The sequence below is a fragment of the Chaetura pelagica genome, unplaced genomic scaffold, assembly GCF_000747805.2.
Source record: "Chaetura pelagica isolate M959 unplaced genomic scaffold, ChaPel_1.0 scaffold198, whole genome shotgun sequence".
Classification (NCBI taxonomy): domain Eukaryota; kingdom Metazoa; phylum Chordata; class Aves; order Apodiformes; family Apodidae; genus Chaetura; species Chaetura pelagica.
Window position 1 is genome coordinate 66,296 of NW_009954317.1, and position 13,289 is coordinate 79,584.

At 42.6% G+C, this 13,289-nt stretch overlaps 1 protein-coding gene across 1 annotated transcript in view; it reads left to right on the forward strand.

The window, feature by feature from the left end:
• Positions 1-10,305: 10,305 nt before the first annotated feature.
• Positions 10,306-13,289, forward strand: part of TMEM52B (transmembrane protein 52B) — a 3,391-nt gene continuing 407 nt past the window's right edge. Inside the window, exons 1-4 of the mRNA XM_010004143.1 lie at positions 10,306-10,359; positions 10,993-11,036; positions 11,912-11,950; positions 12,849-13,015. Of these exons, the coding sequence (XP_010002445.1) occupies positions 10,306-10,359; positions 10,993-11,036; positions 11,912-11,950; positions 12,849-13,015 (304 nt within the window). The remainder of the gene's footprint in view (positions 10,360-10,992; positions 11,037-11,911; positions 11,951-12,848; positions 13,016-13,289) is intronic.

Genomic DNA, 13,289 nt, shown 5'->3' on the forward strand with positions numbered 1-13,289 from the left:
ACTTCTCTACTCCTGCTGGCCACACTATCCCTGATGCAGGCCAGAATGCCATTGGCCTTCTTGGCCACCTGGGCACACCACTGGCTCATGTTAAATTTGCTGTCAACCAGCACCCCCAGGTCCTTCTCTACCATGGAGCTTTCCAACCACTCATCCCCAAACTTGTAGCTTTGCATGGGGTTGTTGTGACCTAAGTGCTCTTGGCCTTGTCAAACCTCATACAATTGGCCTTGGCCATCCAGTCTGCCCAGGTCTCTCTGCAGAGCCTTCTTACCCTCAAGCAAACTGACACTTCCTCCCAGCTTAGTGTCATCTGCAAACTTCCTTAGGCAGCACCCCATCCCCTCATCTAGGTCATTAGTAAAGATACTGAACAAGACTGGACCCAACACTGAGCCCTGGGGGACACACTGGTGACCAGCCACCAGCTGGATCCAACCCCGCTCACCACAGCTCTCTGGGCTCAGCCAGCCAGGCAGTTTTTCACCCAGCAGGGAGTGCCCCTGTCTGTGCCATGAGCCACCAGCTTCTCTAGGAGAATGCTGAGGGAGATATTGCCAAAGAGCTTTCCAAAATCCAGATAGACAATGTCCACAGCTCTTCCCTCATCCTGGGTCATCTGCTCATAGAAGGAGATCAGGTTAGTCAAGCAGGACCTGCCTTTCCTGCACCCCTGCTGGCTGGGCCTGATCCCATGGCTGCCCTGCACTTCCCATGGGCGTGCACTCAAGATGAGCCTCTCCATGACTTTCCCTGGTACTGAGGTCAGGCTGACAGGCCTGTAGTTCCCAGGATCCTCCTTTGGGCCCTTCTTGTAGATAAGCATCACATTGGCAAGCATCCAGTCACCTGGGGCCTCCTGTGTCATCCAGGACTGTTGATAGATGATAGAGAGAGGCTTGGTGATCTTCTCTCCCATCTAGCCACATAGACTTTTGAGTGTCTAGGTGCTGCATCTCTGACTGCATCCTCATGGATTGGGGGGGGGTTGTTCTGCTCTCCATCCTTGTATTCCATCTCAGGTGGTCAAATGCCCTGAGGGCCACTGGTCTGAAAGATAGTCAGTAGAACTGCAGGTCACACAGACTGAAATATATGTGCTAGGCCTTAACATTGAATCAAGTAAGGATGTCATAAGCTAGATCAGACTAAATAATGTGGTTTTTAAAAAACAAAACAGACAGAATTAATGTGGATGTGACCCATAAAGTGCCATGTACATTTCAACTTTGCATAACTGACTTTCCAGGCATATGGATATAAACTTGTCTTTGGCTGTTTAGAACATTGATTTTAGATCTAGAATATAAACACTTATTTTAACCTAAACTGAAAACCTCAGAAAACTTGCATATTTCACACAGATTACCCAATATGCAGATGCATTTACTGTGATCATTTAATGTGCATTTACTGAGGACAGCAGTCCTAAACAGAGGTGATTTAGCAGCATTTTCCATTCATCATGTGGCTGTGCAACTTGAAAACAGTATGTTTTACAAGGAATGCTATTTAAAGACAGCAGCTTCTGCCTCCACATGAAATCAGAGACATATCGATTTTCTCTGATAATTATAAGTATTGGTATCTTACTGCAATAACATTTTTTCTCATTTGGATTTGCTTAAGTTTTTATGGTGCAGGTGGTTTACTGACTGTGTGCCACCAAGGGCAAAGAACATGACAATGTCAACAAGAAAACTCACATAAAAGTCAAGCTGTGACATTCAAGATTGCACCTCCGAGCTTTGCTGACAAATAAGCTACTTGTGCAGCTGTATGTCCATATGGAGCAACTGAAAGCAATGTAAGAAAACTAAGTAAGCAAAACAATTTATCTTACTTCATGACTTTGGTAAATCTGTTGAGACAAATACTCATGTTGAGAACAGCAGGGAAATTATTTGCCAAGAAGCTCTGAGAGTTGCTCCTGAGCTGAAGGCTGTTACGTAACAACGTAGCATGGGTGCAATGCTTGTAGGCTAATTTTAATGTACAGTGTGTTTAAAGTGAAAAAGGTAATTAGAGACTCAAGATTTTTTTCATCACTATGAACAACAGAACATCAAGAATACAGAACTGGGTGTGCTAATAAAACCTTATGGCAACGATACACTGCAACTAATCTAATCTAGTTATGCCTATTAAAAAAAAAATCACCCTTTGTCTTTTTCAGTATGCAACAAAACCTGAAGATTTCCCTAGGAGCACTGTATGACTTGAAATAACTCAATTTAATTCAAACTATGACTGCATGGTGCCTTTTGAGCTTTTAGTCAGTTTAAAATGCTTTCTGCAGCCAAATGACTACAAAGATGACACCTCTCTTAGTTTTGAAGGACCAGACTTCAGAAATAGCTGTGCAAAACAAAATGTTTAGCATGACTTGCAAAACTAAGTGGAAAGACTCACTGCTCACTGAGAATATTCCCTTTACTCAGTAGTACAGAAGAGGCTCCCATTAGTCAACTAGTTTAATGGATAGTAGGTGATCTGAGACAGATTTCCGAAGAGGACACTTCAAAAGGACTTACTCAAGAAGAACTTCATGAAGAAAGCACAGAGTGATTTGGAAGACAGCCCAATGTGTGTAGGTGGCCAAGGGAAAGGGTAATGTGCAGAAGATAGATGCATGAAATTGCTTAGTTCTGAATTGTTTGACAATTCTGAACATTTAAACTTCACATCACAGAAGATATGACATCTGTTAAAATAATTATTGTATTGTAACTTAAGCGATCATCTTATTTATAAGGCTAAATTTTTCTCTCCTGGTTTAAGTCAAAATACAAGAACAGAGATACACTACATAACAAGGAAATTTATGGTTAGGAATCAGTCAAACAAACACAGCAACAGGTTGTACATTGCACATCTCAGGGCAATTACTGGATGTCACGTGCTCTTCTATTTTGTGCAACTAGGCTCATTATGTAGCAGTTATAATTACAAGTCAATGAGGCTTGAAAATGTGGTATAAAATGAAAAAATCCAGGCAGCAATGAGAACCATGAACTTGTCCCTTCTTTTACAAGTTCCTGAACTTGTGAATATTCAGCAGTTGGGCACAGGGAACAGTGTCCCATGCCCCAGACAGTGGGGCAAGACAGGCTAATGGATTCGGCCTGGAGAAGAGAAGGCTCTGGGGGTATCTCACAGAGGTCTTCCAGTACCTGAAAGATGGAGAATGACTTTTTACAAGGGCTTGTAGTGAGAGTTCAAGGGGGGATGGATTAAAACTTGTAGACGGGAGATTTAGATTAGGAGGAAATTCTTCCTTGTGAGGGATGTGAGACACTGGAACTGGGAAGCAGTTGTCCAGGGAAGCAGTGGATGCCCCATCTCTGGAAGCATTCAAGGCCAGGGTGGATGAGGCCCTGAGCAACCTGATCTAGTGGAAGATGTCCCTGCCAATGCAGGGGGGTTGGATCTAGATTATTTTTAAGGTCCTTTCCAACCCAAACCATTCTATGATTCTATGGTTAGCAAGGGTCATAAAACGCAGCCTCCAACCATGCCCTGCATGAGTTAGAGCAGCCTCTGTGCATGGGTAACTCCTCCCATCATTCACATGGTACCTGCATCACCTGTAGACCAGCCAGAGCTGGGATCCCAGGCATGATCTTCACAGCTGCCAAGGCCCTGTGCTTAGACTAGAGAACACAGCATTTCCAGACTATGAGATAGCTGTGGGGTGGGACATTCTCTGTTGTTCCTGCTCCTCTAAATTACTTCTTCATATCCATAGTTGAGATAATTGCCATATTGCTAAACACTCATTTAATAAGGGATACAGTAAAGTCATTAGCTGTTGCTACTGAAGACTTCTGAAACACAGCTTTATGTCTGAAACAAACAGAATCAGAGGCTTGCCTAAACACCTCCACCCGCCCAGACTTCCAGTCCAATTTTCATCAAATGGCTCAAATTAGTATAAGATACACAGAGAAACTAAAGTCCTAAACTTGACTGTTCCTAAGATATTTCCAGGGTCTCTACTGTGTGCTACTGCTGTAGAGGAGAGATGTTCTCTCTCTGATGTAGTCTTCTCTTTGAACAGCAGCTTAAACAGTAGCAAAGTGGCAAGAGGCTTTGCCTCATTAAAGGCCCTGCATCTGATGGTTGCTGAGCCTACTATGCACAGTGACTTACTAAAAAGACATAGTACAGAAAAGATAGCTAGTAGCAATATTTATTCTAGCTGTGAAATTCTGCAACAGAATGGAAAATTGATTTGGGAAATCAAAAGCTGGATCAGATGTGACATGAGTAACTATCAAGACAGATGTCTTAGAAGAACACACCTTCCCCTCCTCCCCCAACCCCTGATGCCTAACACAGCGGGTGGATGAGGCCCTGAGCAACCTGATCTAGTGGAAGATGTCCCTGCCAATGCAGGGGGGTTGGATCTAGATTATTTTTAAGGTCCTTTCCAACCCAAACCATTCTATGATTCTATGGTTAGCAAGGGTCATAAAACGCAGCCTCCAACCATGCCCTGCATGAGTTAGAGCAGCCTCTGTGCATGGGTAACTCCTCCCATCATTCACATGGTACCTGCATCACCTGTAGACCAGCCAGAGCTGGGATCCCAGGCATGATCTTCACAGCTGCCAAGGCCCTGTGCTTAGACTAGAGAACACAGCATTTCCAGACTATGAGATAGCTGTGGGGTGGGACATTCTCTGTTGTTCCTGCTCCTCTAAATTACTTCTTCATATCCATAGTTGAGATAATTGCCATATTGCTAAACACTCATTTAATAAGGGATACAGTAAAGTCATTAGCTGTTGCTACTGCAGACTTCTGAAACACAGCTTTATGTCTGAAACAAACAGAATCAGAGGCTTGCCTAAACACCTCCACCCGCCCAGACTTCCAGTCCAATTTTCATCAAATGGCTCAAATTAGTATAAGATACACAGAGAAACTAAAGTCCTAAACTTGACTGTTCCTAAGATATTTCCAGGGTCTCTACTGTGTGCTACTGCTGTAGAGGAGAGATGTTCTCTCTCTGATGTAGTCTTCTCTTTGAACAGCAGCTTAAACAGTAGCAAAGTGGCAAGAGGCTTTGCCTCATTAAAGGCCCTGCATCTGATGGTTGCTGAGCCTACTATGCACAGTGACTTACTAAAAAGACATAGTACAGAAAAGATAGCTAGTAGCAATATTTATTCTAGCTGTGAAATTCTGCAACAGAATGGAAAATTGATTTGGGAAATCAAAAGCTGGATCAGATGTGACATGAGTAACTATCAAGACAGATGTCTTAGAAGAACACACCTTCCCCTCCTCCCCCAACCCCTGATGCCTAACACAGCAGAACAATCCACTAGGAGCTGGACTGGCATCCCTGGGCATCAGATATTGCCAGCTTTCTCCAATAAATAAGTTCTGCATTTGCCTTCTGTTTTCTTGAGCCCATAGGGCATACAATCCCATCAGAATTCTAACCAGTTCTCTGGTTATAACTAGAACTCTAACTACAGTTCTTTCTAACCAGGAGAACTATAACTATTTTTGTCTTTTAGTGCAGGGTATGATTCTTTTGCACTTTCTAGTTATCTGTAGGTGGGGAGTGAAATTAAATAAAATACATGGAAATTTATCGTAAACTGCGAGTTCACATCTGTGAGTAACCAATGGATGAACTTTGAAAACATGATGTATTACTTTTATAAATGCATATTGATATTGGTTACACAAAAAATTAAAAGGCTGAGTAAGGAAAGGGGGAATGAAGTTGTTGAAGAAAAAGCCCCAGGAGTCTGGCTGATGTGCATCACCAGGGGGCAAGTTAAGCTTGTTGTTACATTCACCTTAGCTCAGACTTGTTTACTCTGTTGTGAACCCTGGGGCAGAACTTGCCCTCACAATGGTGAATTCTAGGACAGGGCTTTCCACAGAGCCTCACACACCAGTGTCTGTCCAAGTAGCTCACTTGCTTGACCACTGCAATATCCACCACTTTCTCACAAATGTAAAATTGGTACTCACCACACTTTGCAGTGTTGATTATTTGCACCTTGAAGTCGCACACAATCTAGGGAAGGACTTGAACTGGCTCATTGTATCTGAAACCTGTGGGAAAAAAAAAATAGTAGACATATTCATCATACCATGGAAAAAGTCACAGGCTGACATAATTCCTGACTGCTGCTATCCATGTGACCAACAGCACACAAGCTCTCTGAGGGGGGCTTGCCCAAGTTGATAAGCTAGAGTGATGGGTTACCTTCCTGCTGGCAAGCAGGCAGGACTTAGGTGACTACCAAGTGGCAGTTCAAGGTTGCTGCTTCCAGCTCTCACAACTTACAGATCAGGGGAGAACGCTGATCCATCCTCCCACAGCCAGGGCCCCTCAAATCCATTGCGAGACAGTCCAACCCAGAAAGTGAGAAGTGTAAAACCATGTAGACTGTATTATAAAGTCCTGTATGGAAATCAATGCAAAGCCTGTGAATCCCATCCATGCCTCTACCATCTGGGAAAGGAGAGAGGCAAATGAAAGCAAACTGCTCATACCTATCTCTAACAAACTTTGTTTTTCAAGTGAATCTGGGCAGTGCCTCCTACTCCTGTCAGTCCATGCTATTTTGGAGATAAGGAAAATGAACCTGTTGAGAGCTGTCAGTACTTTCAGATAAAACAATTGAGGAAACTGAAGCCTGCACTTCTGTTGGGTAATGGGTATAGTGCAGTGACTTCCTTCCAACACCCTGGTTGCATAAGTCAGGCAGGAAAAAGCCTTTGCATCATTTGCTATCCTGGTACACAGGGAATTCGAAATACAAAACATAAAATCACAGAGGAAAAGACATAATTCCATTGTCATTAAGGCTCTGGGTAGAAATTTCTTCAGAGCAGAAACTGGCTATACTTTATTTGCTGCTTCATCGACAATTTAGAAGTCAGAAAATTGTATGCATCATCTTCTGCTTATGTGGGAGAAAAGGCCGGGGAGTAGTTGTGCACAGAAAGAAGCATAAGGCCAGGCTTCTGATGTTTGCTGAGTAGTTTGCTCCAGCAAGACAACAAAAGTGTTGCCAACCTGTACTAGCTCAGTTATATTTGCCCTGAGGTGGGATGAGAATCTAGATGCAGACCCAGGCTGGTGTGTCTCAGTAAACTGCTGAAGTCAGTGGAAATGCACGATAGAGGGTGCAGCCTCATACAGGTAGAGGGGCTTCAAAAGGGTCATGCACATGCAGCACCAGTGGAAGGATGGTATGGCTGCTCAGGCCACAGTAAAGCACAGAGTATGTAAGTGGGGAGAGAGATAAAAATTATCTTTAGTAGCTTTTCCTTACTCTCTATCTTAAGAAGTCTGAACTCCAAAGAAGAGCACTGAGACTTGCCTTCTTGCCAAGTTTTCCATTCCTTTAAAAAGAGGTAACAGTTTTCCCCATAATGCAGCCAGTTGTGTCCTTGAAAACAACAGAGCCTGGGATCAGGTTTGTCAGTGATGACAGTCTCTAGTGGTCTAGTGAATCCCTGCAGGATCACCACAGCAGCCCACAGCCTCTGTATCACAGAGAGGTAACAGTTCCTCCTTCATTCTGCTGCTGAATTGACATCTACATTGGAGACGTGATGAACCCAGTTGTCCCAAAACCAGATAAACATTTTTAAAGTAATATCAGAAAAACAAGTTATAACTATTATTTTGATCAGACCAGCATACTTAGAGAGTGGAAGTAAAACATAAATAGAACCAATTTTTAAAAGTTAAGCCATGTTCAGACATGGATCTAGGTGGACGTAAAAGGAAACCTAGATTTTCAGTCATACGGGCACATCTCTTTTCATGTGAACTTATTTTTAAATTCTTCTTAATATAAGGACCAGCTCTTCCCTGCTATATGTTTTACAACACAATTTATGCTTACACTTTTCTGGTAGCATTTCATACTTGCTGTGGATTCAGTGTGCAGGCATCAGATAGTGATGGGCAGCCAGTGTAAAAGATGATGAGCCCAATGCTGTGAAATATAATACCTTTCTGACAGCTGCACTTTTACTCTTTTCTTTCACAATATTCTCTTAGTTGCCTGTTGGGACCCTGAGTAATACTGTAGCCAGAAATGCTGTATTTTTCTTTTACTCTGGCACCATTTGGGGAACTCTCTCACTGGAGACTGAAACAATCACAAGCGGCAAAAAGATCTGCCAGAGAAAATACTTCTGAGATTTCTGGGAACTGAGTCCCAACTATTGGTCCAACCATATTCATTGCTCTTAGTTCACATGCCAATTTTATATTGTAACAAACCAGTGCCAGCTGGGAATGTCAGGGCTTGATGCTAGATGTGAACAGCTAGCACAGCACACTTGACTCTTTGAAGTATCTTCTGGCTTGTGCCAAATTCAAATGTAGACATTTACAAAGATAAACCATGGTTGGATGATAGGCCAGCAGGGCCATAGGTGGGTTACTGGAAGCACAGTATTAATGACAATGCCATAGAAATAGAAATCACTAAGTTTCAGCAAGAATGAGTGATGATTTAATGTTGGAGGGGTTATTGTTTCATGTCACACTGCTGCCTTTTCTTTGGAGATTTTTGTTATTATTTTTTTTTCTGATATTTCTCCAGTTGGTTCTAGTTGATTAAATTCTCATGAGACTGAAATTCAGTTAAAAATCATGTGATAAACTATTGAATTATCACACTGCTAATAAAAAGTCCTGAAAAGCATTGGTAATTTGCACTTCTTTGCCACATTGAATCCCACCAGTTTTAAAAGCTGTACATACAAGAAAGGCTATTTTACAGTTCTGCAGGGTCTTCTCTTCTAAAACTCCTATAATACATAAAATAATTTAGGGAGAAATAGGCAAAAAGAATATTGGGCAATTCCCATGTAAATACAAAGCCAATAGGTCATGTCTCTGTGTTTGTTTTTTGTCCACCAGAACCCAGAAAGCTTCTGACAGTAGCAGACTAGGATGGATGGGTGCATGCTAAGTCATGCTTATACTGCTTTTATAATGAGAGAATGGTAAATGGTTTTTAGCCTGCCCTGAGAGAATACATTATGTTCATGAATCCATTGGTTCTGCTCTGCAACTCACCAAGGCTAATGATTCACCAGTTTAATGTGAATGCATTGTGACTGCAACATAGGGCAACAAGTTTCTCTAGCTTCTATCCTGCCCTTAACATATATTTGTGTACCAGTCTCAGGTGGTGCTCAAACACAAATAGTAACACATTACTGCAGTGCATTTTTTCTATTTCAACTACTCAAAAGAGAAAAAGAAGGGGAACACAACTACACACATGTAATAACATTCTGAATAGCCATGAGCAGCAACAGAAATCTAAAGCAGTTCTACAAGAGAGAGAAAATGATCAGATCATTAAAAGGTGCCTACAGCAGCAGGATAAATAATATTCAGGAGAGGAGTGTAAAAAAATTATGCCTTGTGATGCAAAGTTTTTGGGAGGACTTGGTTGTTTGTGCAGGAATTTCAGGAGCTGGACCTGTGAGTGGGCACACTCAGTTGCAGGACTGACATGGCAGGAAGCTACTGGGTACAAGGGATGGCAGAAGAGCCTTAAAATGGAAGATGCAGTGTTGCATATATGTGTATATAAATATTGCATTTGTATACTTATAGATACATACATATACAATACTGTATATAGTTACTATATTGCAAAGTCTTTCACTTCAACAGGAACATGCTGCTTGTAACATATACTCTGGATGTCAATAGATTGCATCCACAGAGGTAGGACAATGCAAGTGCAGGGACAGGAACAGTACTGGAGGAGGGAGAAGAACATGAACTCCATTTAAACAGGTCAACAACATGACCTTCAACCCACTCCCCTCAGGGTAGGGGTGGGGAGAGGAAAAACTGGGAATGAACAAACTCAGAGACCTTTTCTTGTGACAGAAGGGAAGAGTCAGGTCTACAGAGACCCTTCATGGAACTAGTTCAACATCTGAAGGAAAAACTGGTAGCCACCGCTCTTCTCCTGATCTGACTGGAAGGCTTTAGAGATCCTTTCAGAAGAGGGAGAGAAGCAGGTCAAGAGAGTAACAGGAGACAGACAGAAGCAAACAGGAATTGCCAGTGACAAAGAAGGAGAGAAAGCAGAAGAAACCTGAACAGCAGAGAAGGTCAGATCCAGAGGAGGACAGAGATAGAGCAGGCAGAAGAGATTGGATTCAACACACAACAAGGAATCTGCTCCTTATCCTGGTCAATGGACTGGTGACAATGAACTGAAACTAGAAAAGACAAGAAGACATCAAGCAGTTTGAGACACAAAGACGCTACAGAACCATCCTATGGGGATGTATAAACCAGTTATGATCTGCTTTGTATTATGGTGTTTCTTATGGGTAAGTCACACCTCAAGTTTCTTTTTATGGGGTCTCTGCTCTGTTACAGAGTTACCTTGGAAAGATGGAGAAGCAAAAGCTATTTACAGTCACAATAATTTCCCTGATATTAGAAAGAACTGGGCATATAAAAAGCAGACGTGCAGAAGAGAATAATATTTTCTGCTATTCCAGGAGTGGTACCACAGAGGTCAAGGTGCCAAAGGAAGAGTAATGAGAAGGGTAGGAGTGCTGGAGGGACAGAGCAGAATTCAAGTCAGTGTGGGTATAATATGAAGCAGGACATGTAAAGCTTTGTAATATTTGAGAATGGAGAAGGACCTACAGCAGTAGCATGACACAGCTTGTGGTGGAGAATGGGAAACCTGTGGTGAAGGTGAAGCAAGTTAGGGTCTTTGCTGGGAACAGTGCTAAGTAGGATTTTAACGACCATGGAAAGTTAAGATAAGAAACAATGTGACTGGTATCATGGAAGTGTCAAATCTACATCAGAAGAAACAACAGAAGACAGAGGACAGTAAGTCTTGACAGTAAGACAGGAGATTCACACTGGTAAAAATCCAGATCACAGAGATGCATATGACAAATACTTAATTTCCTCCAGCTGTGTCTTGTTTATTTTTATCCTTCTAGTTGCCCCAAGTGAGAGGTGAGGAAAGCTGTCTCAACACTGAGCTGTGAGTATTTGTTGATCTTGCTCTCTTTTAATATGACAATGAAGGATAAAGGCAATAGTAGACATCACTGTTATGACATTGTGGCTGAGACTTTCCAGAAAAGCTTACTCTAATTGTGACCATTGAAAACTCACACAAAAATTGAATGTGAAGTGTATTGTTTACTATATTTTCAACATCCTGATCATGTGGCACTGTTCCTGCTACTTACTTGGATAACTGTAATGGTTGGGAGCTTTCTGGAGTAATTTTATTGACTGAGATTATAGATTTTGTACTGACCTTTAATTGAAAGTTAATGTTTTTGTGAATATTTCTCTCAATGATGTCATTTGTAAGAATAACGGAAATCAAGACAAAAGAAATGTGAAAAGTTTCCTAGGAGGATTCCTTTTGACTAAGAAATGTCTTTTAAAAAGCACAGCTACTAAAACTAAAGGAACATACAACACAGCATCCAAAATGTACCCATGGGGCCAGAAAGAAATAAAAGAGAAAGTCAGAAAAAACAAAGCAAAAGAAAACAGAATTGGGCAGACTGCATTCTGAAAAAAAATACATAAAAGAAGGGAATTTCAGGAATAACAACGTTATGCAGATGCCTCAGGTTTGCAAATAGAATTGGGTAGACACAAATATCAGGGGAACAGAAAAGGGAGAAAGCCAAAGAGAAGGCAAAGTCACCTAATAGTGAGATTGACTAGGTGGGACAACTATTTCCTCCACAAAGCACAGGTTGTTTCTCGTTACTGTGTCATTTAGAAGCTGGACTGTAATTGAGGAGCCTGAGGGGAGCATGAAGAGGATGCAGGAGGGGTCTTCCCATTTACTTGGTATTATGTCACTAACCATAAGTTGTACCCTTTTCTCCTCAGCTGCTCAGGTACAGAGTGGGATCGTTTGTGGTATATCTGGTAAGAAGGCATATGCTTAATTTAAATATCTGCATCACTGGACAATTCCATTAGCAGAGACTGGGATTCAGTGTCACCCACACAAGTGTGATGTTACCCCTGCTTTCCCCTGGGATATTAATGCTCAACAGTAGCAAGGCAACCCCTTAGCTGTCTCATCATCTTTAACAAATGTTGACTTGCCAGCTTCTTTTTTTTACTCCACATATTAATTTACTCAGGTGAACAACATTAATAAAGCATTCATGGAACAATTTGTCTTTAAAGAGGACGATTTTTAAAGTAATTTCAGGCTGCATTAATAAGACTATAGCCAGTAGATTAAGAGTACAGTTTTTCCTCTCTGCTTGCCACTCATGAAGACACATCTGGAATACGTAGTCCAGTCCTAGTCCAGTCTTGGTCCCTCAGTAAAAGAGAAATGTCGTCCAACTGGAGCAATCCATTGGCAAGCCAATAAAATGGTCAGGGGTCCAGAGGACATGCTCTGTGAGAGGGGATTGAAAGGACTGGGTTTGTTCAGCCTGTAGGAGGGCAAGGGGGGCAACCTAATTGCAGTTTTCTACCTAAAGAGGATCTAGAGAGAAGATAAGAGCCAGAGCCTCCTCAGAGATGCCTAGAAGGAGGACCTGAGGCAACTGGCCAAGTTGAATCCAGAGAAATTCTGATTAGACAGAAGGAAAAACTCCTCTCCTCAAGAGTGGTGCAGCACTGGAATGGATGCCTAGAGGGGACACAGGATCTCCATTCCTGAAGACTGTCCAGATTCTGCTGGACAAGGTTCCAAATGACCATGTCTAGCTTTGAGGTTGCCTCTATTTCAAGCAGGGAGGCATCCTAAAAGGTCCCCTGCAAACAAAGTCATTCTGTCCATATTCTGTGTCCTCTTCCTTCCCAGGCTGGTGGTGGCAATTGGTGGGTTGCTGCTCCTGTGTGGCCTGGTTTCTGTCTGCGTGAGATGCTGCTTTCACTGCCGCCAGACGGGGGAGGAATCTGGCCCTCAGCCCTACGAGGTCACCGTCATTGCTTTTGATCATGACAGCACCATCCAGAGCACCATTACCTGTGAGTTGGCTCTGACAGAGGCTGGGGACCTCAGCACCCCCCAACGGGAGGGACTGGGTAGTAAAATGCAGAGAGTGCAGCACTCCAGGGTGGCAGAGGAAAGTTGGCAGCAGTGGGTGGGGAAGGAGGCATCTGTACGTAGCACAACTCAAAGCCTCGCGTGGCAAACGCAGCCAGATGGCTGGTCACCTGCCAGACACATCTGGGGGGAATTAGGGCAGTTGAGGGCTTGAGTGGCATTTGAGGAAACAGTAACTGTGGGACGCTGCTAATG